We start from the raw sequence: 23,687 nt of genomic DNA on the forward strand, positions 1-23,687 counted from the left end.
AGACTGGGTGTTCAAGATAAGCGATTTGTCGTATTATCCAGCTGTATAGCAAATGAAAAAATACAATTACTTTACAACGCAAGTAAAAAATTTGTGTTTGAATATTAATGTTTTTTTTTCATTTAGGGCCACTTTATAACATTTGCTACAGGCCCCACACTAGCTTAATCCGGCACGGCCTAGTGGGGGCCCAGGACTGGTTTAAATATCCGCCACACGTTGGTCATGATGTGGAGTTGAACTCGGGTGGCTCAGTGCACTCACCACTGCGCCACCGCTCCGCGTAAACGCAACACGACGCGGACAACGAACAGAACCCCTCCTGGCCGCGGCGATACCGGTGACCAACATCGCAGATCCTATTATTCGCAGAATTATCAGCGATCTTGCTCCTCTGATCTGCGGAGAAAAATATTGCAGATAGCTGCAGAAATTTGCTGAGCCGAGTCCTCTTGCCCGCGTTGTAAAGCGGTTTTGCTCAATGCGCGGGGGGTGGGGTGAAATCGCAAATAATTGGAAGAATGGAGCCATGGATAATACAGAGGTTTTATTTTTGCAGGCCCTACCGCTGCCGTGGTGAATGCAGGTAGGCTATCGGGGCAAGTGCTGTTAGCGACCATTTATTTAAGTTCAGAGTATTTGGCTGCTTTAAATTCCACGTGATGAAACACTTCGTTGGGCTGTCATTTGTCGCCATCTGTATATAGCTCAGTGGACCTTAACTGGTAAAATAAAAAATAGTTTAGTGCAGCACCGTCAAAATCCTGTCACGTGATGGCCCTTTTGGCGGGAAAAGCATGGACGTGATGCCATGGGAGTGCTGTCCCTTATTGTGACATCATATTTTCAGATCATTTCCAGATACACGTAATTCAAACTTTTATGGATATGCCAACCAAATTAATTTGTAAATTACAGTAATCCAAAAATCAACGACATCCCTTGAACAGGCATACATTGTCCAGATTAAATATATACATGGAGACACATAGCCCCACACGTATAATGTTGAACTTCTTTTCCACAGTATGCAGCAAACCGTCCTCATCAGAGGTGCCGGGGGGAGGACAACAAACTAAACACAAGGAGCAGCTCCAAAGAAACGAGTTTCCAATCTAGATGGTCTAAAAGTGCAGAGCTAAAGTGGCTTCCGAAAAATCGGAAGAAGCGTTCCAGACGGTCGCAGAAGCCAAGGCTGCAGCCATGGAGTCAACATTGTGGGGGACCAAATCTTCCAGGGGGTCTGGGGGTCCCCCCCCAGAAAAAAATTTAAGTTTGAAAGCGAATTTCCTGCCTAAAATATAAAAAAAAATTCACTAACACACAGGATGGACTTTTTTTATTTTTTACAATAATGTCTAATAGTGTATTGTATTACATTGCTCTGTTTTTTCTTTATTACCATTTCTTGTTGCATTGTTTGTAATGGCAGAGATTAGGGATTAATAAAGTACAACTATAACCACAATCATATAAACAGAAATCTATTTTATAGCAATATATTAGGGGGGACATTTTGCGCATATTTGAATATTGGGGGGGTGGATGTGTCCCCCCCCCCCCCCCCAATATTTATTATATTTATGGCCTTGGTATGACGGTACTGCCACACACAACGCCCGCCTGCCCACACCCTCGAGTGTGTGCAGCCTCCGCCTGGGAAGCCCCCCCCCACCCGCCACCACCACTCGACCGAGAGCCTCCGGCCTCTGCCAAACGTCAAATGTCAAAGCCCTCGCGTCGTTTGCTGTTGCTGTTCCACAGGCCTCGTTCCTGCCGCCATCGCCGCCACGCTCCCCCAGCTGAACCCACCACCACCAGGGACACGTGTGGTGATTAATATTGCCCCTGACAATTGCAAGCTGCTTATAAACGCCACTGAGAACGGGTCACCTGTCAAAAGTCATCGGTCTGCGATGACCGAAGACTTTTCATTCGTCGATTGCAATCCCTTTTCTGGCATTCCTGAAGTGCGTACGGGGAACACAGTCTGATTTATGATGTGAAAGGGTGCAGCCCTGCAATAGCCCCCACGCCCGTGCCCGCTGGCAGAAGGAACTCCACTGGAGGCGTCTCTGGGGGGTGCTTGGCCTCCTCTTCCACGCGGGCCAGACACCTTGGAAGGGGTGCGCCTAACCTTGAACTAAACTCAAACTGAACCATTGTTTCATCTTGATTTGTTTATTTGACCAGGTAAGGCCCACTGAGCTGTGTAGCTGTTTTCTCAAAAGCGGCCTGGCCCACAAACGATAGCTCAACGAAGTGGCTCATCACCACGTAGAAATCTGTAGCAGCAGCCAAATGCGTGATGTTGATTCTAAATGTGGAGGGAAAGTCCAGGAAAAAATCCCCATGACCGCGAAGCGAGAGACACGCAAACTCCAACTATACAGCAGCAGGCGCCAGTGTTGGGGTGGAACCCACGACCTCCTGTATACCAGGCGAGGTAGTTAACATCTCCGAGCCACCGTGGAGCCTTGCACCTGACACTTCACCCGACCGCAGCGCGGTCTGGCGAGCGACTCACGGACAGAGGTGTGCAGGATTGGGGGGTAAAGACACTCAAACCGGTGACCCCTGCAAGCTCGCCTTGAGTGTTGAACAATCGGACTTATGGAATCGACATAATTATTTATATATATTCTTAGGTTTTTTTCGGTAAAGTCACGTAGGTAAAAAATTGATCAAAGTAAAATAAAAATAAAATTTTATTTTATTACTTTTATTTTATTAAAATAAAAATAAAATTTTATTTTATTTTTTTATTTTTATTTATTTTTTAGCTACGTGACTTTACCGAAAAAACCTAAGAATATGAATCCTTGCAGTCATGAAAGCTTCAAATTTATAATTATTTATATATACTTATTCGCTATTTTGCACTCCTGTTGGGTTTTTTTGTGTACCGTTTCGCCTTGTCACACTGGCTGATGACGATCGTTGTAACGAGGAGCGGGCATTAACGAAGAACTGTTTACAATCCACTGCTGGATGAAGGCCCACTCCCACTACTTTTCGTTGGTCACGGGGGGGCAGGGGTTGTGGAACCATACTTCACCTATTTCGGTCACTGCGGGTTGGTCAAGTGAGCGACATGTGTGCTACGCCTGCTTCAGACATCACTCGCCTCTTGATGTTTAAGCCATGGCCGGGAATCGAACTCAGGCCGCCAAGTTCATAGTGCAAGGATGGTCCAGATGTCTTGTGAACACCACTCCCCCCCCCCCCCCCAAATTAATATACCCCTAACATTTTTTTCTTCCTTTCCAAATTCATTTCTGTCTTAATTGAAACCTGAACTTCAAACCAATATTAAGTTGTCGAAAATTAAAGACACGTGGACCACCCTGTACAGTGCAGAGTGCCGCCTTATACAGCCCGCACACCGCACGCGCACAGAAAGCAACGGGTCCGAGCACGTACGACGGCGCGTGCGCGTCGTCGTACGCGCAGAAAAGAGTTCGAATGAAGCCGGCGAAGCATTGCGAGACCGCCTGCGAGCGTGCGCCCGTGCCTTTCTGTCCATGGGCACCAGCGTTCACGATTGACGCGGTCGTCTCTCCGTCTCTCTCTCTCTCTCTTTGCACCATATGCCAACACGATCCCTCGGGTCAAAGGTCAAAGTGTCTCTCCCTTGGACAAACGAGTGAGGAGGGGGATGCTCGTATCATTCGTCAGCCGGCGGTCACAATTCCACATTCCCTTGACAGAGCCAATGCCATTGCGAATTGCAAACCACTTTTCACTTCGCCACGAAGTGATAGCTATTTTATAGGCCCTGGTGGGATGATGGGCTAATCCTAACCCCTGAACGGGAGTGGAACTAGGAACCTTGCACACTCCATCCTCTCAGCTCCCAACTACTTCACCCCTCCAAAGGCAAAGATTCCCCGTGTACCCTTAACAGACTGTTGGGGCAAATGCTGTTAGCAAGCACCTATGAAGGCCGGCACGGCACACGAGGGTGTGGGTGGCCAGCACCACGCCCGGCCGCCTTTGTCTCCCTAAGTAGCAATGTTGACACACCGCACCAGATACTCATTTGAAGCTGAGTCAACCTAGAGGAGGCCCAGGAACGGTTAAAATAATCGTTACTGGTGTTGACCCGTGAGTGGTAATCGAAGCCAGGTCACCGGGTTTGTAGCGCGACACTGCCGCTCCAAACAGATGGACAGACGGGTAAATGGATGGATGAAGCAGATTCATATGGCGCTTGCCAAATTAGTTGGAAAACGTGAAAAGGTGAGAGCATTAACACTGCTGTGCTTGGTTGATTGACCGTGTGATTAATTAAGGAGCTCTTTAGCAGAATTGGAGGAATCCCCACTTGGATATAAATGCTGCGAGCAATTAACTGTATGATTAAAAAATAAAGTGGTAGGACACGGAGAGAGAGAGAGAGCGGAGAGTTGCCAGGATGAAGCTTCACGATTTCTCTCGGACTCTAGGTGGACCCCATCAGATGTTGACATCGCACTCGATCCATCACCATGATCATCATCACCACCATTATCATCACCATCATCACCACCATTATCATCACCACCATCATCACCATCATCACCACCATTATCATCACCATCACCACCATCATCACCACCACCATCATCACCACCATTATCATCACCATCATCACCACCACCATCATCACCACCACCATCATCACCACCACCACCATCATCACCACGATCAGCATCACCACCATCATCACCACCATAATTGATGTCCCAAGGGTTTAATTCACAGCACAACATAAAAAGCCTCCTTCCCATATTTGTCTCTCCCCGTAAAAAGAACAACCTCAAAGTATATCCTTTACACAAAGCATCAGCCGCAACGCCTTCTGGGAGCGCGTCATTTCAGCAGCGTTGCTTTGACACGAGCACAGGGTGCACGTGCTGTAACTTCACTCGTGAGTCACGTTCCATCACAAGCAGTTCTTTAACCCTACAAAACAACCTTCAGGCACTGGGAGCCAGGTCTGGTGTGAGTATGGATCTTCTCCAGCGCCGCTCTTAGCTTTACACGTTTCGCCATATTTTTATAGTCAATCAATGCATAAACACGACGATTTCAAACGTTTCCTAAAGCGACAAAGAGCGTATGCTGAACGATTTGCCATCGAGGCAGGGGGTGGCGTGCTCGATTGGAAGGTTTCTACGAGTTCAAATCCCAGTCATATGTTGACTCATCACACCACGCGTCCCGATAGGGTCAATAAAACGAGTATCCGTTTGTGCGAAGTCAAGGGGTAATTTTCTCCCAAGTCTCACACAAAATAGGGCAACCTATGGGGCCTGCTTTGTATTGATATTGTCACGAATGAATAAGGGGGAGGAGGAGGAGGTGGGAGGGGGGGTTTGGAAGGCCACGTGGTGATCTGCACGGACCTTCAGAAGCCTCTGGGTGCGTCCCTGCCGACGGAATTTCGAGTAAATCCCCACCGAATGCGACCGATGAAACAACTGCATCGCAGCAGCGGATTCAAGCCGGTGACCTCTCGTTATTCCGGGCGCTCGCCGCTATTAAAAAGCTCCCGGGCCTCCAGTGCCGGGGCGAGCGGGGGGTAGATGGTGGTGGGGGCGCGTGCCCTGGAGGCTCCCAAAATAGGCGCCCTGAACAGAGGCTCGCGTGGAAATTTGCGTCGGCGCGCGAGTCCACGCACGTGCGCGCGCGCGCGCGCGTCACCGTCACACGCGCGCGTCACCGTCACACGCGCAGCAGCAGCAGCGGCGGCAGCAGCAGCAGAGGCGGGACATGTAACTTCATGTCGCCGCGTGTCCAACTACAAGCGGGAGAAATGACCCCCCCCCCGCTTGCTTGTAATGAGATTTTTTGTTCAAAATAAAAACACGTCTCATTGACTTCATCCCAAAATAAACAATCGGCGTGTGTGTTAGATTATTTTTTGCTCCGGTGTGCAGATGGAGACTGGTTTTTGGAACAGTGTAATTGATTTTCCAGGTTTTTTTTTACTCTAATAAATGCTGTTTGTGGATCCATAGTAGAGGTTGTTTTTTTGGGTTAGGTCGCGTAAATATAAATGTGTCGTTAAGCCCGCCACCACCCGACAAATCCAGTTGGTCAGGTTTGCCACGTAAACAAAACGTGTCAATTAGTCACTACTTCAGCACACCGGTGTGTTGGAGAGTAAACAACCCACAAATCGTAAATATTGTTTCATCCGTTCCATGAATCTGTTGAATTTTGTTCACACGCCAAACCCTTATTGATTGGCTGTGTCGGGTGGTGGCGGGTTTAACGACACATTTATATATTTACGCGATCTAACGTTAAAAAACCTCGATTATGAATAATATTGGTCGCGAAAGCCTGCTACGTGTTAAACTGTTTGTAGAAAATAATTTTAACCCTAATGTGTAAACTCAATATTTGTTCACTATTGGACCTGACATCACGTGGATCCAATCAGACCCGAAACCGATACGAAGCAAAGCGGGTCGAATCAGCCTCTCTTGTTGATAACATCGTCTGGTGGATAAATCCAATCCTGGTCTGCAGATAATAATCGGATGATACATTGTAATAGCCGATTTATAAAATGATACAGCATTTTTAAATAAGTATCGACAGACATGGATTTGTGTTGCCACGTGCTGTATTGCAAACCTACATTAAGTAAATAATTTATCTTGTTTCTTAAAGTTAATAAACACTTTAATCAGTAACAAAAATAATTTGTAAAGCGTAGATGCCTCTTGTTGACGTTACAGGTGGCCAGTACATTTCCACTTCGACAGAGGGCATCCTACAGTTCTTAAATAATCTATCAAATAAATTAAAACTCATTCCATCCAACCTCAATCCACCAACAGAGGAAGGCCTCACCAGGCCGTGACAGTTATGGGGATTCTTTGTTGAGCCATAGTTCGCCACACTGGTCAGTACGTATCAATGGCAGGACTGGCTGTCATATCACTCGCTCGCCACTAATGTTAGCCATAGCCGCAAATCAAACTCGGGTCGCCGGATTTCGTAGCACAGGCCGCAATCCATTGCGCCACCACTCCACCAAAAGAATACATGGTGCGCCAATATTATTGAATATTTGGAGTGTTTTGGATTCATGTTTAGGAACAAATATAGCACGAATACAAATTTATTTCATCTGATCAGCTCATCGAACAATTTCAATATCCCACCCGAATATGCAGACACGACAAACCAGAATATATCTTCAAATACCACAGGAGGCAACCATTGCCCTGAAGCATTTATCAAGGCTGGCAAGGTACCCAATCAGTGTTGCGTGGCTATTGCCATGCCCAGCCACTTTTGTCTTCCCAGCGTTGACTTTCATGCACTGCACGAGGTACTCATTCAAGGCTAACTCCACCTCGGGGAATCCAACAGCCGCTGAGGTCATGCATCACGGTCTAGAATTTAACCCAGGTCACCAAGATTGGACGGGCAATGCACCGACCACTCGAAACAGGAATACGGCAACGCACGTCCAGATATACGGAGCCGTGGCGGTGAGGAGTCGTGGGGGGTGGCTCAGTGGTGAATGAGCTGCACGAAGAACCTGGGCGACCCGAGTTCGATTCACAACCATAGCTGATGTCAGTGGCGAATGATATCGGAACCAGTCATGGGCCCTCCTGTCTAAAAACCCGAGCTGGCCAGCATGGTCAAACGGCACACTGTTACCAATGTGGGGTGAGGAGGCCATCATCCAGCAGCGGATTGGAAAAAAAATCTTAACAGTAACTATACATTCTAGATTTGAAGTTTTCGTGACTGCAAGGATTCATACTCTTTGTTTTTTTTTCGGTAAAGTCACGTAGGTAAAACATTAAATGAAATGAATGAAAAAACAACTAAATTAAATCACTGTGAGTTAATTTAGTTGTTTTTTTCATTTATTTTACCGAAAAAAACAAAGAGTAGTAACTGTACATTGCTCATAGCACGCGTATACTGTACGCATAAACACACACACTGCAGCCAGCTTGTGTAAATACGGAGCAATTTTAGGCTCATGCATACATAATGGTATAATAATGAAGAATAATAAATAACAATAATACAAAATAACTCCCAGGAAAGAAGAACAAGCGATGAGGATCACGTGATAGTTCGTAATTAGGATTTCTAAAATGGAATTTATCTGTAATCCGTGACTCCTGCATGGGTTTGAAGCCCAATTAGATCAATTAAAAACCCGGTATCAGCATCAATATCTCACGAATGTGTTCACATTAACAAACTACAACACACACATAACGGAACTGAATTCCGCACGCGAACGCTAATTGCAGCAATATTGGCTGTACCGGGCTAACATTTTGATTTAGTAAATAAAATCTGAATCGCAGTATCGGCGCTGAGTAGTCATCAGCAGGGACCAACAAAAACCACCCCCAGCCCTCCTCCCACGTTGAGCCCTGCACTTCGATGAGTTTGAGCACCCGTCAGAGACAATACTTTCATGAGAATTTCATCTGTAGGTGAGCAAAATAAAACGAACAGATTTACATGATTTTACTTAAAACCAAGTCATTGAAATTTCTCGCACGAGGATATATTTTTAATGGGTAGAAATGTTCTCCCTCAGCTTTCATGTGCATTAAAAACATTTTGCACTGAATTCAAACAAAAACGCGTGCAATCCAGTGTATTAAGTGAGCCTTCCAAGGCCTGACCTGGGTTTCAACGCACTCGGACGAACGGCACAACTTGAGAATGCGAGTGGGTGGCGCTCCGCCAGAAGGGCTGCGACATTCAAACATTGGGTCAGAACTCGACTCAGTCCACCGTCTTCCCCTCTCCAGGATTTTTACCGAATCCGTTCCACTCTGGAGCAAACCAACAGTGGTCGCGATGCGGGCAGACGCTGGGCCAAGGAGTCCCCACCGATTGGGAGCTGAAGTTCCAACTGGAATTGTAATGCGGTAAAAACCCCGATGTCTATCCGCGACGGTTACGTTCTTGACAGCGCTCGCGAATGCAGGCACCTTGTTCCGATGGCGAATAACGCAGTAACGTTCCTGGCCACGAGTGAACATAGGGAGGAAACGGTCAATATGTAATAACAATAACTGCAATAATAATCTGTAAATTATAAAGAACAATATTCGATTGCTCTGTTATAGCACACGCTGTTAACGGTTTACATTTTTCTTTCTCCAATTGTAATCTTGCTGACAGTGCCGTTACGGTGCCGAAATTTCCACGAGGTTTGCTCCCAGTGAGCAGTGGAATATCCCGAAACGGCTCGCAAAAGAATGACAGCACAGACACCATATTTGAAGTTCCTTCAAGGGGAAATTTTACTCGTATCAGTGACGAGAAGTCTCTGACCAAATCACCCTTGCACCCGACCTTGTCAGATATGAATAATGATCATGTATTCATCTATCCAAAGAGGCCACGCTCAGATCTGACAAGCTAACCAGGTTTGAGCCTGGATCGTGCTTGGATGGGTGACCACCACCATGCACAGCAGGTCGCTATAGACTGCACGCCGACCGTGCTCATCGGAGGTGCGGGTGGAAGGACAACAAAACTAACCGCACAAAAGAAACCTCCAACTTGAGATCTCCCACGGCGCTGGCTCAGTGCTCTGGCAGGGAATCAGCCCCCCCCCACCCCTGAGACACCGAGCCACGTGCAATTAAACTCTGACGTTCAATTGTGAGTGCGCGTCTCCTGATTTGGAGCACCCGCCTTGAGAGGAGACACCTGGGACAACCGATACGTGCGGTGCGCACAGGCACATGCATCGTCATCATTCGTCCGCTGCTTTGCAAATCGTGAGAACAATTGATCTCTCGGCACAATTGCAACGTAAAAACAATCAACAACTTCACCGTCTCCACCTGTATCCGAATGTTTAGAACTAATTGGCCACACGTGTGAGGACGGAGTACTCATACACTCACACAGAGACCCATAGACTCACACAAAGACCCATACACTCACAGAGAGACTCATACACTCACACAGAGACTCATACACTCACACAGAGACCCATAGACTCACAGAGATCCATAGACTCACACCGAGACCCATACACTCACAGAGACCCATAGACTCACAGAGATCCATAGATTCACACAGAGACCCATACACTCACACAGAGACTCATACACTCACACAGAGACCCATAGACTCACATAGAGACACATACACTCACACAGAGACCCATACACTCACACATAGACCCATACACTCACACAGAGACCCATAGACTCACATAGAGACCCATAGACTCACACAGAGACTCATAGACTCACATAGAGACACATAGACTCACACAGAGACTCATAGACTCACACAGAGATCCATAGACTCACACAGAGACCCATAGACTCACACAGAGACCCATACACTCACACAGAGACCCATACACTCACACAGAGACTCATACACTCACACAGAGACCCATAGACTCACACAGAGACCAATAGACTGACTTCAGCAAGGGAGGAAAGTAAGGAATGGAAGAGTCTGAGAGAAGGCCTTTGCCCAGCAGTGGGAAGACAGCGCTGACAACGACGACGACGATAACACGTAGAACATCTCCTACCATTTGTTAAGACATTATACAACTTGTCCACAGGGACGCCGTGTCTTGTGCTCGTGGAGATATATTTCGAAAATAAAATGGAAGATAGCTCGGCGATATCGATCTGCGTGAAGTGCAATGCAGCAATCACAAGTAGTTTGAATTCGTTACGAATTAAATATTAACAAAGCGAGGTCTGTGGCTGTCTGAGCTGGCTCTCTCTCTCTCTCTCCCATCGTAACGGCATCAGCCCAAGCAGCTGGCGTCGCTGCTGAGAGCCCTGGACTTGGGCCCGGGGTTTCCCTCATTTGCGATTACAAACCGATTGGGTGGGTTCTCAAGCGCAGCCCGAGTTGACGATCTTGGGCGACGATCACAAGCGACGTGCGCACGTAGCCCGCAACACAAAGCAGCTCAATCATTGTTGGCGATGCCACCGCCGCCGCTGGAGTGAGCAGCGAGGCACGAGCACAATTAACGAGAAGGACACTCGGTGCATTCGTCAGCACGACCGTGGGCCATACAATAAAAATGTATAACCGCCGATGTTTTTCTTTCAAGGCCACGGTGGGTTATTTTTTGCCGAATTTTTTTAATTTTACATGCATAAATTGGCCGTTGTTGTGTTTTTTTTTCCTGCGAACGCATCCCTTTTTGACCGGCACACAATGCGCCCACCGTCACGCGGGAGGGATGGAACACCGGCCAGCGTTGGCTGGGAGAGGCGTTTTGCCACGGCCTACACACCCTCACATCGGAAAGCGACGAGAAAACCCCAATCGTAACAGAATATCAGCGCAGGCCCGCAAAGCACAAGTTCTGCATAAAGCGCATCGTAAAACGTATCTGTTTAAAGTGGCTTTCTCTCTCTTTAGTTATTTTCAAACGTCTTTCTCGTTTCTTCTTTCCTTGGTTGACGTCAAACTATTTTCCGCCTTTCCGGTTATAGCGCCCTGAGAACAATCGTTTAAGGGCGCTTTATACATTGTAATAATTCTTATCATTGGGCCCATGTTGAGTAAGAGGGTGCTCGACGATTAGAATTCCCAGCAGTGAGCAGTGGTGACTATACTGAGCTGATGAGCTCTAATGAGGACGAAACCGGCCCACCACAGTTGTCTGTCTCCGCATCAACGCTGCCGTCAGTCGGCCACATCTGCTAACATTTAATTTGACGGTAACGGTGATCTAGGTCGGACAGGAGGACCACAATGCAACTGTTCAGGAAATGCCAATGGTTTTTTTGCCCCAACGGCTGACATCGCTGCGTCTTATTTGAAACGCGGTGGGGGGGGGGGTTCACTGCGCCGGCGTGGTCGAAAATTGACGGCACGTCTAGAGAACGATTACTCAGAGCTCAAGAGGTCAGAGGGTCTCCCTGCTCTGAACGAGCGGCGTCGGAGCACCGTCCACTTCCATTGGTTGTCCTCCACAAGTGGCGGAAATTTCACATTCCTACGGTGGGGTGGGCCAATGTCTCTCCGCCAGGCCGAGAACGGACGAATGACGACATCGTGACTGGAATTTTAATTCGCTGATCTTCTGCTGGGGTAAGGTGAGAGAGCTCTGAGCACATTGCCACATGGCCAGATACAAAATTGCGGTTATTGCGACAACAGTATGGTATCTTTTCCCGGGCGATGAATTGGTCAGCTATCAAAGTCACTTTTTTCTTAAAGCCCTGTTTTAAATCATGGGTGGTGGTCCAAATTCGAACCCAGGCCCATCAGCATTGCTGGCTCTGTTGCAGCAATCACGAGCCCTCTCGAGAAACCCGGCTACCTCGGGTCGTGTAATTATTGAAATGTGGAGGGAATTAATGACCGCGCAGCATCCAGTGAGGCTGACTTCTCAGCGTTGCTGTGGAAACGGAAATTCGATTCTGAACAGTTTTTAATGCGTTTTTCTTCTTTTCAACAAAAAAAAGTCAGCGATTTCCTGGCTCAAATGAGCAATCACGTGGTGCTCATCTCCCGCTTACAGCATTCAGCCAGTAGTAGAAGTTCACCATTCCTATGGCGGAGGTGAGTCCATCCACAGGACGATCACTGCTCTGCGTTCCTGTAACGTGGCGCTAGCAGGCTGAGTCAACCCCCAAGCAGGATTCGAGCTTGCAACTTTCCAGCTGCAAGCCGCTGGCTCTACCACTGAGCCGCTTGGTGGGATGTTCTCTGTCGCTACACGAACATCGTGATGGCGCCATCGGAGTCTGTCGCGTGACGGTTCGAGACATTTAAACTCGGAGCTCTTGCAGCGAGCAGCACTTGAGAAGAACGACAGGGAACTGCATTGTGGGGGGGGGGGGACACACCAACAAGGATCGGACGAGCCCCACAGTGGAACACTCAGCGATGAACGCTCAGCGCCCTGACACGGGATTGACCTCCCCAGATTGACCCCCCCAGATTGACCCCTCAGATTGACCCCCCCAAATTGACCCCCCTAGATTGAACCCCCCAGATTGACCCCCCCAGATTGACCCTCCCCAGATTGACCCCTCCAGATTGACCCCCCAATTTTCCCCCCCCCAGATTGACCTCCCAAGATTGACCCCCCAAGATTGACCCCTCAGATTCACCCCCGGAGATTGACCCCCCCCCGCCAGATTGACCTTCCCCCCCGAGATTGACCCCCCAGATTGACCTTCCCTCCCCCGAGCCACCCCGGCACCTCTGACCTACGGACACAAAGAGATCCGACTCTGACCGCTGGTGCCGCCGCCGCCGCCGCTGTGCGTGGCCGAGGCGGAGGCCCTGCCTGGCGGGTGACCGGGCAGGGCCTCTTCCCGGGCGGTGGCATTCACTTCCGCCAGACGCCGATTCCAGTCGCGCCTTCAGACACTTCCTTCCACGTATCTACTCTTCGCTTCCTCCGCGTATATACACGTCACCTTCGCCCGTCCGCCGGGTGTTTATTTTACTCCCGCGGGGTGTTGCTTTCACGAGCCTGCGAGCTTTTATTAGTTTTTTTTTATTGCGTTCGTTTAAAAATATTTAGCTATTCCTGTTTTTATCGACGTACAGCAGCACTTTGCGACCTCCGGGTGAAATGTGCTTCAATATTGTAAAACGTAAAAAAATAACAATTATTATTATTACGAGGTAACAGATATAAATTCTTGTTGCAATATAATTTTTTTCTTTTATATATTCCGATCCATGACAGACAACTTGATGTGACCCAGGTCACCCTTGTGAAAGAGGCAAATGCATTGCGTGTCTCAATGGGCCTGCAATCCAAAGTGCACCTAGCTTGGCACAAGCACCGTGGTGACGTCACCGCGACTTGGTTAAACAAGGGATACTGCTGCTGCCACTTACAAACCAGAAGCAAACTTGAATCACATCCCAACTACTGCCACTAATCGAGCCGCCGCTGGTATCAGCTGCATGGAACTTGTCGCTATTGAAACGTCCCCGCTTGGTCCGTGCTGCACCTCTTTGATCCGCCACCGCGGGCTGCTTGCGGATGAGGAGGAGCAGGCGGAGGGGCACCGTCGAGGGGTTAGGAAGCGGAGAATAAATGTCACGCAGAGGTCGCAACCGGGTACCCGATACCCGTACCCTACCCGATACCCGGCTACCCGTACCCAGCCGGGTACGGGTAGCCATTTGCGACCCTGGTGCGGCCGGGTAGACCGTGAGTCCCTGGTGAGTAACCGTGTGTCACTCATTTCCCAACGTCTTGTCTCTTCTCACAATTCAAGTTCCTAGAATCAACCCACCCGCACCTGCAACATGGCTTCATCCCAGAGGTCGCAACCGGGTACCCGATACCCGTACCCTACCCGATACCCTGCCGAGTACGGGTTGCCGGGTATCGGGCCGGGTACGAGTACCCGTTTTCGACCCTGGTGTGGCCGGGTACGGGTACGGGTAAGGAATCAAAACCCGTTTGTGACCTCCGATGTCACGCAACGCTGGCGCTTTGACTCGCAGCTGGAAAGTTGACAGACGTGAATCTGGGTCAGGGGTCAAGTCGGCTCCACCGTGCTCTCTGTGGCTCGAGACAAAAACGAGCACCGCAGAGGCAAGGGCAAGTCAACGGTGGTCATCCCACGCACGGACCTGCGCCTGTGTTGGGAAACGTGGAATCTACCACACCGGCTCAATGGAGGCGAGCGTAGTCCACTCCTCGCGTGACCAGCTGCGGGGAATCTACTGCTCGATGAAGGCCTCCACGAGACGCAGTTCTGCGATGTAACAAACCGCACAGCAGCTGACCGTCTTTGTTCGGTGGTCAGCCAAAAGCCGCTGTGAGGATGACCGGAGTTCGCGTAAATGGTTTATGATCCGTGAAGAGATCAGCAACTTGCGCGTGACGTTCACTCTGAACCAAAAAATAACTCTAGATTTGAAGTTTTCGTCACTGCAAGGATCCATACTCTTTGTTTTTTTCAGTAAAGTCACGTAGGTTAAAAGAAAACAAATACATTAAATCACGACGTTTCGGAGGCAACACAAGCTTCCGTCTTCAGGTGGAACAGTCACGTGATTTAATTTATTAGTTTTCTTTTAACCTACGTGACTTAACCGAAACAAAATAACATTTCCTGCAGAGCGGAGGTCCTTCCACGTCCTTCAAGCACAACGTTGCAATGTTACGCTTCCGAACTTTAATAAAACTTCGTTTGAACATTAACCTGGCCTCCTCTTGACACACATTATGAACCGATCACGTGTTTTTTTTTTTACAGCTGCCGTTGAGGGTGAGCGGGGCCGGTGCTTAGCTGGGCAACAGGCTGGGCCCTGTACCGCGAAATGTCCCCGATTTGGGAGTTTAAAAAAAAATCATTTATTCGCGATTTCCACGTGGGAGGAGAGTGGGAAAAACCGAGAGCCCATTCATACGGATAGATGAGCAGTCTACTCGCACTACTCACATCTGTAGGCCACTGTAAGTAGGCGAACCTCTCACACGACGATCCCTCCCCAGTTACAGGTGCGTCGATGGCTCGCGAAGGGCACCGCACCGATGCGTGAATGCCGACCAAACGCGCCGCCGTACAAACCCGCGCGATGTGGCCCATCGGCCGCAAAAAAAAAAACACAGAGCGCCGCTGGCGAAGTTAGCGCCGATGTTTTTATTCTTCGTTCAGGTTTATTTTTGACGGGTACGCTCGACGTTATGCCGTTGCGTGCGCGGCAATTAACCTTGCGCTGGGGAATATTTGTCGCGATGTTACATTTCACTTGCCAAATGCACTGCCAGTTTTATTTACTTTAGCGGAGTCGAATCGCCGCCAAATCAGCGCCGAGTTGCCCTCGGCCCCCAACGCTGTCAATTCTACGTTCCTATGGCGGGGGATCGGTCTTTGTAGGACAACCGCTGGAAACGTTCCGCAAAGTGGCACTCATATTTCATCAATCTCGAAAACACGACGAGTCATTACCCCTGCCGGACAAGAACGCCACGGTGGCTAGGAGATGTTAACTACCTCGCCTGGTATGCAGCAGGTTGTGGGTTTGAACCCGATCCCCACCCTGACGCCTGCTGTATATTTGGAGTGTGCATCTTTCTCTCTCTCTCCGTGGTCGTGTGGATTTTTCCGTACGTCCTCCCGTTTTTTCCCCCACGTTTACAGTCAACATCACACGTTCAGAGTATTTGTCTGCTATAAATGTCCACATGATGATAAGCGACTTCATTGAGATATCATTTGTAATAGCCAGGTCGCTTCTGAAAACGAGCCATACATCTCAGTCGGGGCCTTACCTGGTCAAAAAAAAACAAATACAAATTGTGAAATAGTTTAAATAGGACTAAATATAACAACACATCGAGACAAACAACTTTGAGATTGAGAGAGACAGAGAAACGCCTCACCGTCAAGGTCTGCAGCCTCTCCTTCTGTAGATGAGCCACCACATCCATCCTGGGGAAGGAGAAAAGGAAGACGCACGCTCAGAAACGGTGCTTCGCAGAGCCCCCAGGCAGCCGCACCGATCCCTGGCTACTGCTGCTGCTGTTGCTGCAGCGGCGGCGGCGAAAAAAAGCGCAAAGCGCACGGCACCAGCCGACAACACCAGCAGCGAACAACGCCACGGGGACAAATGACCGGGAGAGCTCGCGCGCGCGAGCGAGCGAAGTGATTCAGGGTGGTGAGATTTGTGAACTCAACTTGGCAGTCGTTCCCTCCCACTTTCCCCTCCCTCAATTTTCCACTCACCCCCTCCCTATCTCCCTCCTACCCACCACACACTCCCCCTCCCCTCCCCAACACTCTGTCTCTCTGTGCCCACCCCCCATCTTCTCGCCCGCTTTCCTCTTCCATTCTTTATCGCCACTCTATGTCACCACTCTATATCTCCACCCCGATATGGTTTTCCCATTTTCCTCGCCGCGCACGGTGGCTATCATTTTCCAGCGGCATCGCCCGCGATGAGAGGGTGTGGGTTGTTGTTCTTTATGGGTTTTTGTTGTTGCTGCTCTCGCTGGATACAGAGAGAAATTTGCATTTGTGGTCCAGTTCTTACCTGGGTTCTGTTATTTCACATTCTCTAACCGTCTGCAAGGGAATATTCCAAAAATGCGCCGACTGCTGGCCTGGCGGAATTCTTGTTTTGCAAAATGTGTCTTTTAAATCTAGAGAGGTTTTTTTTACTCGCATAATACAGACATTCGTGAAAATAAACCTCGCGGATGTTTGGTTTTGTAGACTTTATTTATCCACGATCTGACTGCGGTGAAATCCAGCAAATGTGCCCCACGTCCCGATGCTGGAGGCAGTTAAATAATAATTATCTGAGATTATGTGAAAGCCTGTTGGGAAAAAAATGATTAAAACGCAAACAAAACCTGCAGCCAAAACTCACGAGATATGAGCCTGTTAATTACGTTTTAGATCACCAAGAATGCACCTGATCTCATCGGATCTCGGAGGCGAAGCAAAATCATTTGAGGCTAAGCAGAGTTGAGCCTGGATAGTGATTGGATGGGTGACCACCGTGCATGCCAGGTCGCCACAGGTGATGGACAGGGCTGCGGATAGACTGCAGGCAGCAGAAGGTAGTGCGGTGAAATCCATAGTTGTACTGCGCTTCTATGCTCCCATGTCTATAGGCTCCAACCGTCGCCAACATTGCACAGACATATCTGTGCGGTGGTGAAGTATGGTCAAATAAACCGCTACCAGCCACGTGGCGTGGATTGGTCCTCATCCAGCAGTGGATTGACAAGAGGGCTCAAGTAAATACACGTTTTCAAGCCGTGTGATGTTACGCCACGGTGGCGAGATGTTAACTACCTCGCCTGGTATACAGGAGATCATGGGTTCGAAACGGACCATGACGCCTGCTCTATATTTGGGAGTTTTACTGTTCTCCCCGTCGTCGCGTGGAGTTTTCTCCAGGTCCTCCGGTTTTTCTCTCCACGTTTAAAATAGACATGACGCGTTTAGAATATTTGGCTGCTAGAAATGTCCACGTGATAAGCCACTTCGTTGAGCTATCATTTTGTGGCCAGGTCACTTCTGAAAAAATCAAACACAGCTGAGTGAGGCCTTATCTGGTATGGAAATGTGGAATATATATCGTTTTATTCGAAAAAATATTTTTTTTTATTGCACAGGAAAACCCCTTAGTAGTCTCAAGGCTCATCGCCAGGAGGGGTCCTGCTCAATCCCTGGGTTTGTCTGCACACAGTGGCAACCTTGGAGAACAGCCATGCTCACAAGGAGATCACACACACATCAAAACACAAGCATCACCACCCCCCACACTCTCCCACTGACGACACATCCACCGCTCCGACGTGCCCCACCAGGCAGACCCTCACTCAACACACACTCACCAATTGCCACCACCACCACTACCACCGCCGCACGAGCCACCAACCTCTCCAACCACAACAACAACCGCCTTTGGCCACTGACTGACGGTGACATCATCACGACGCTTGTGCCACGCCAGGCGCAAGTGAAGTGTCGAAGGCTCCCCGCTGCCAGAAGGTCACGGGACAGACCCAGGTGCCATGCGTTGACCGATTGCTGGCAGATGCACCAGCTGTACTGCCTCCACCGTGCCAACAACACACACCACAGCCCCACAGGATCCTCGTTCGCCTCCCCCGCAGTAGTCATCAAGGCGGTCTCTCCCACTCAGAACGTTACCCCCCTGTGTGGCTCGTGGGTGTTACTACTCCATTAAGGCGCCTTGAGACGTTAGTGGAAGGCGCCTTACATGTAAATGTAAATTGTTATCATTACGCTTTACCCCACGCGCCGCCCCCACCCAGTCGCACCGTACGCTGTAACCCTCGCTTCCCTTGCTTTCTTTCAATAATAAATTATTCTCATTCAAAACAGATAAATGTTTAACATCCATACAGATAGATCGATTCTAACCTGCGGCTACCTCCAATCCTGGCGCTGTGAATGTGTGTACGACAGGCGGCGAGCAGCAGGCCTGGCTTGTGACGGTGATGTCACCACGGCGCCCGTGCCAGGCCAGGTGCACTTTGAGGCCACGTGAAGTGTCGAAGGCTCGCTGGCAGGAGGAGGTCACGGGACAGGCGCAGCAGGTGCCGTGGGTTGACTGACAGATGACTGGCAGATGCAACAGCTGTACCCCCAACTATGCCAACTTCACTTAAAGCTTTCGTGACTGCAGGAATTCATATTCTTTGGGTCTTTCGTTAGTTGTTATTTTCGGCTCACTGATATGACAATAGCAGGTTAAATTCCCCACACTAACACAGCGACATTGCTGGTCTGCGATCTTCCATTAACATGCTCATCTCTCACATTAACATAGCTACTTCCGTGAACATGCTAATCTCTCACATTAACATAGCCACTTCCATGAACATGCTAATCTCTCACATTAACATAGCCACTGCCATTAACATGCTAATCTCTCACATTAACATAGCCACTCCCATGAACATGCTAATCTCTCACATTACAATAGCCACTTCCATGAACATGCTAATCTCTCACATTAACATAGCCACTTCCATGAACATGCTAATCTCTCACATTACAATAGCCACTTCCATGAACATGCTAATCTCTCACATTAACATAGCCACTTCCGTGAACATGCTAATCTCTCACATTAACATAGCCACTTCCGTGAACATGCTAATCTCTCACATTAACATAGCCACTTCCATGAACATGCTAATTTCTCACAATAACATAGCCACTCCCATGAACATGCTAATCTCTCACATTAACATAGCCACTTCCATGAACATGCTAATTTCTCACATTAACATAGCCACTCCCATGAACATGCTAATCTCTCACATTAACATAGCCACTTCCGTGAACATGCTAATCTCTCACATTAACCTAGCCACTTCCATGAACATGCTAATCTCTCACATTACAATAGCCACTTCCATGAACATGCTAATCTCTCACATTAACATAGCCACTTCCGTGAACATGCTAATCTCTCACATTAACCTAGCCACTTCCATGAACATGCTAATCTCTCACATTACAATAGCCACTTCAATGAACATGCTAATCTCTCACATTAACATAGCCACTTCCATGAACATGCTAATCTCTCACATTAACATAGCCACTTCCGTGAACATGCTAATCTCTCACATTAACATAGCCACTTCCATGAACATGCTAATCTCTCACATTAACATAGCCACTTCCGTGAACATGCTAATCTCTCACATTACAATAGCCACTTCCATGAACATGCTAATCTCTCACATTAACATAGCCACATCCATGAACATGCTAATCTCTCACATTACAATAGCCACTTCCATGAACATGCTAATCTCTCACATTAACATAGCCACTTCCGTGAACATGCTAATCTCTCACATTAACATAGCCACTTCCGTGAACATGCTAATCTCTCACATTAACATAGCCACTTCCATGAACATGCTAATCTCTCACATTAACATAGCCACTTCCGTGAACATGCTAATCTCTCACATTACAATAGCCACTTCCATGAACATGCTAATCTCTCACATTAACATAGCCACATCCATGAACATGCTAATCTCTCACATTACAATAGCCACTTCCATGAACATGCTAATCTCTCACATTAACATAGCCACTTCCGTGAACATGCTAATCTCTCACATTAACATAGCCACTTCCGTGAACATGCTAATCTCTCACATTAACATAGCCACTTCCGTGAACATGCTAATCTCTCACATTACAATAGCCACTTCCGTGAACATGCTAATCTCTCACATTAACATAGCCACATCCATGAACATGCTAATCTCTCACATTAACATAGCCACTTCCATGAACATGCTAATCTCTCACATTAACATAGCCACTTCCGTGAACATGCTAATCTCTCACATTAACATAGCCACTTCCGTGAACATGCTAATCTCTCACATTAACATAGCCACATCCATGAACATGCTAATCTCTCACATTACAATAGCCACTTCCGTGAACATGCTAATCTCTCACATTAACATAGCCACTTCCGTGAACATGCTAATCTCTCACATTAACATAGCCACTTCCGTGAACATGCTAATCTCTCACATTAACATAGCCACTTCCGTGCCCTCGTCATGGAGGTCGCCCTCCGATCTCACATTAACATAACAAGCCCCGCCCACTTCGTTATGACCCTTGGGCTACACCCATTTTAAACCTTTAAAACAGTCTGCTTCAGCAGCTTTCCCCCTCTTTTTTCTTCCTGATGACGATCGCTTGTGTTGTGATCGAAACGTCGTCGTTTTTTTGTAATTTTTTTGTTATTTTATTTGAACCTTTCTACGTGACTTTACCGATAGACCCAAAGAATATGCCAACTTGCTGAATTGTATCTGCCTAGTGCTCCGCTCGTTGTTGTGAGCGTCGCTCGCGTCCTCATTGGCCGGGGCCAGGTCATCTTCCACACCCTCACTCGAGAGCACCCGCACACATTCATCGTGTGGCTCGCGATCCGACCGTGAATCCCGACTCCCAAGCACCGCCCGCAACATCTCCACGAATCTTCCACCACTCGCTCGCCTCTCTCCCCGCTACCTTTCCTCCTCTAATGTCTCTTCCCCTCTCCTCCGTGTGGACTCCATTCCAGCTGCCTAGGCCCTCTGTCCAACCCCCGCAGGTCAGCCTCTACAATTCAGCCTCCCCGTGACTATTTTTTAAAAAATATATATTTTTTAAAAATATATATATTTTTACCAGGTAAGGCCCCACTGAGCTACGAGGTGACAAGTGGTAGCCCGATGAGGTGGCTTATCACGTGGACATTTACAGCATACAAATACTCTAACCCACATCACGTTGATTCGAAATGTGCAGGGAAAACCCGGAGTCCCCGGAGAAAAATCCACGAGGCCACGGAGAGAAAGAGAGAGACTCAGACTTCAAATATACAGCAACAGGCGTCAGGGTCGGTATCGAATCCACGACCTCCTGTACACCAGGCGAAGTAGTTAACATCTCGCCACCGTGATGATGACGAGAGAAAGAGACTCAGGCTCCAAATATACAGCAGCAGGCGTCAGGGTCGGTATCGAATCCACGACCTCCTGTACACCAGGCGAAGTAGTTAACATCTCCTCGCCACCGTGATGATGATGAGAGAAAGAGACTCAGACTCCAAATATACAGCAGCAGGCGTCAGGTTCGGGATCGAACCCACGACCTCCTGTGCACCTGGAACTCCCTCCCTGCTTGACATCCACACTAACAACGATGTCCTGCTTCCGCCCCTCGCTGCCCTCTTCCAGTGGGGACTTTAGACGTTCCCCTGCTCCTCCGCCCACAGCCACTGCACACGTGCAGGCCTTTGTGTCGATCCACTGCTGGATGACGGGCTCCGCACGCCGCGCGGCTTGCAGGGGTCAGCGAGGGCATGGAGCGTAGAAAGTAGGGTACAACAACGGGATTTTCCGCACCGCGCTCTTGCGGCCGGCCATACAGAACAAGCCCTGCAGCAGGCCTTTAGCAACCTGGCATGCATGGCGGTCACCCATACAAGCCGCTATCCGGGCTCACGCCTGCTTAGCTGCTGAGATCTAACAAATCCGGGTGCATTGTGGGTGATTAGGTCACGGCCGTGTCTTGCTCTCCCGTGTTTAGTCTCACCAGCACGGGCCTGTCGAACTCTTTCATCCTCTCACTCTTACCAAACCCATTCCCTCCTACGCCTCGATCGCTATCCTCGTGAGACAAACTTCTTTCCCACAGTGAACGCAAAAAAAAGCCCCACATCCCTCCCCTTCCCGCTCGCGATAACCGCCATCCTCCCACGCCCCCCGGCAACCCCACGTGACCCTCCCCATGTACGGGCATCCCGAGACGCGGTAGCTCCTTTCGATGATTTCAAATCTGAACTCCGTTACAATTTGTCACTTGTTAGAGGATGCAAAACTCTGTAAGCCGGTGTTTTTGTGTCCTCCTGGCTCTCATAAGTGTCCTCGCTCAAACAACCAAACGGGGCCTGCGCTTATTTTCGATTGGTAGTGCTGAGCCAGTGGATGGAAATTCCGCATTTCTTTGGCAGGGATAATGCTTGTGATTTGATGATGATTTCAAATGACCTTCACGATAGCGACTGATAAGGGGTTGGCAGCTATGCAGTGGTGAGATTAGTGGTTTTGATTGTCTATTTGTTTGTGTTTCTTCATTGTGATGAGACTTTGTAGGATAAACGTTGATATTTATAAGGGGGCACGGGGTGACCAATAGGGTCTGAATTTGTCTGTGATAAGGTAGGGCGCTGCTGATAAGGGGTTGGCAGCTGTGTTAACGTCGCCGACCAATCAAGAGTGACGCAGCTTGCACGCGTATCGTCTTGTGCGTTGTTTGCCGGTCGCTGGACCACCCGCCCCGAACTGGACATCCGTGAAACAAAACGATTGGCAGCTCATCGGATTCTCGCAGGATACATTATTTGGTTCTTTCGGTTAAGTCACGTCTAACCATAAAATAATAAATTAAATTAAATAATAATAAAGATAAAATAAATAATAATAAAGATAAAATAATAAATTAAATTAAATAATAATAAATTATTATTTAATTTAATTTATTATTTTAAATAATAATACATTTTTATTTAATTAAATGTATTATTTTATCTTTAGACGTGACTTAACCGAAAGAACCAAATAATAATTCCTGCAGTCACGAAAGTTCTAAAATTAAGATTTCTCGCAGGATACATTTAAGATTCTGATTCTGAAT

At 48.3% G+C, this 23,687-nt stretch overlaps 1 protein-coding gene across 1 annotated transcript in view; it reads right to left on the minus strand.

Moving 5' to 3' along the window:
• LOC144947680 (uncharacterized) overlaps positions 1–23,687 on the minus strand; it is a 239,799-nt gene that overhangs the window by 185,188 nt on the left and 30,924 nt on the right. Inside the window, exon 2 of the mRNA XM_078876952.1 lies at positions 16,358–16,406. Coding sequence (XP_078733078.1) covers positions 16,358–16,406 — 49 coding nt within the window. The remainder of the gene's footprint in view (positions 1–16,357; positions 16,407–23,687) is intronic.

This window comes from Lampetra fluviatilis, chromosome 46, assembly GCF_964198595.1.
Source record: "Lampetra fluviatilis chromosome 46, kcLamFluv1.1, whole genome shotgun sequence".
NCBI lineage: Eukaryota > Metazoa > Chordata > Hyperoartia > Petromyzontiformes > Petromyzontidae > Lampetra > Lampetra fluviatilis.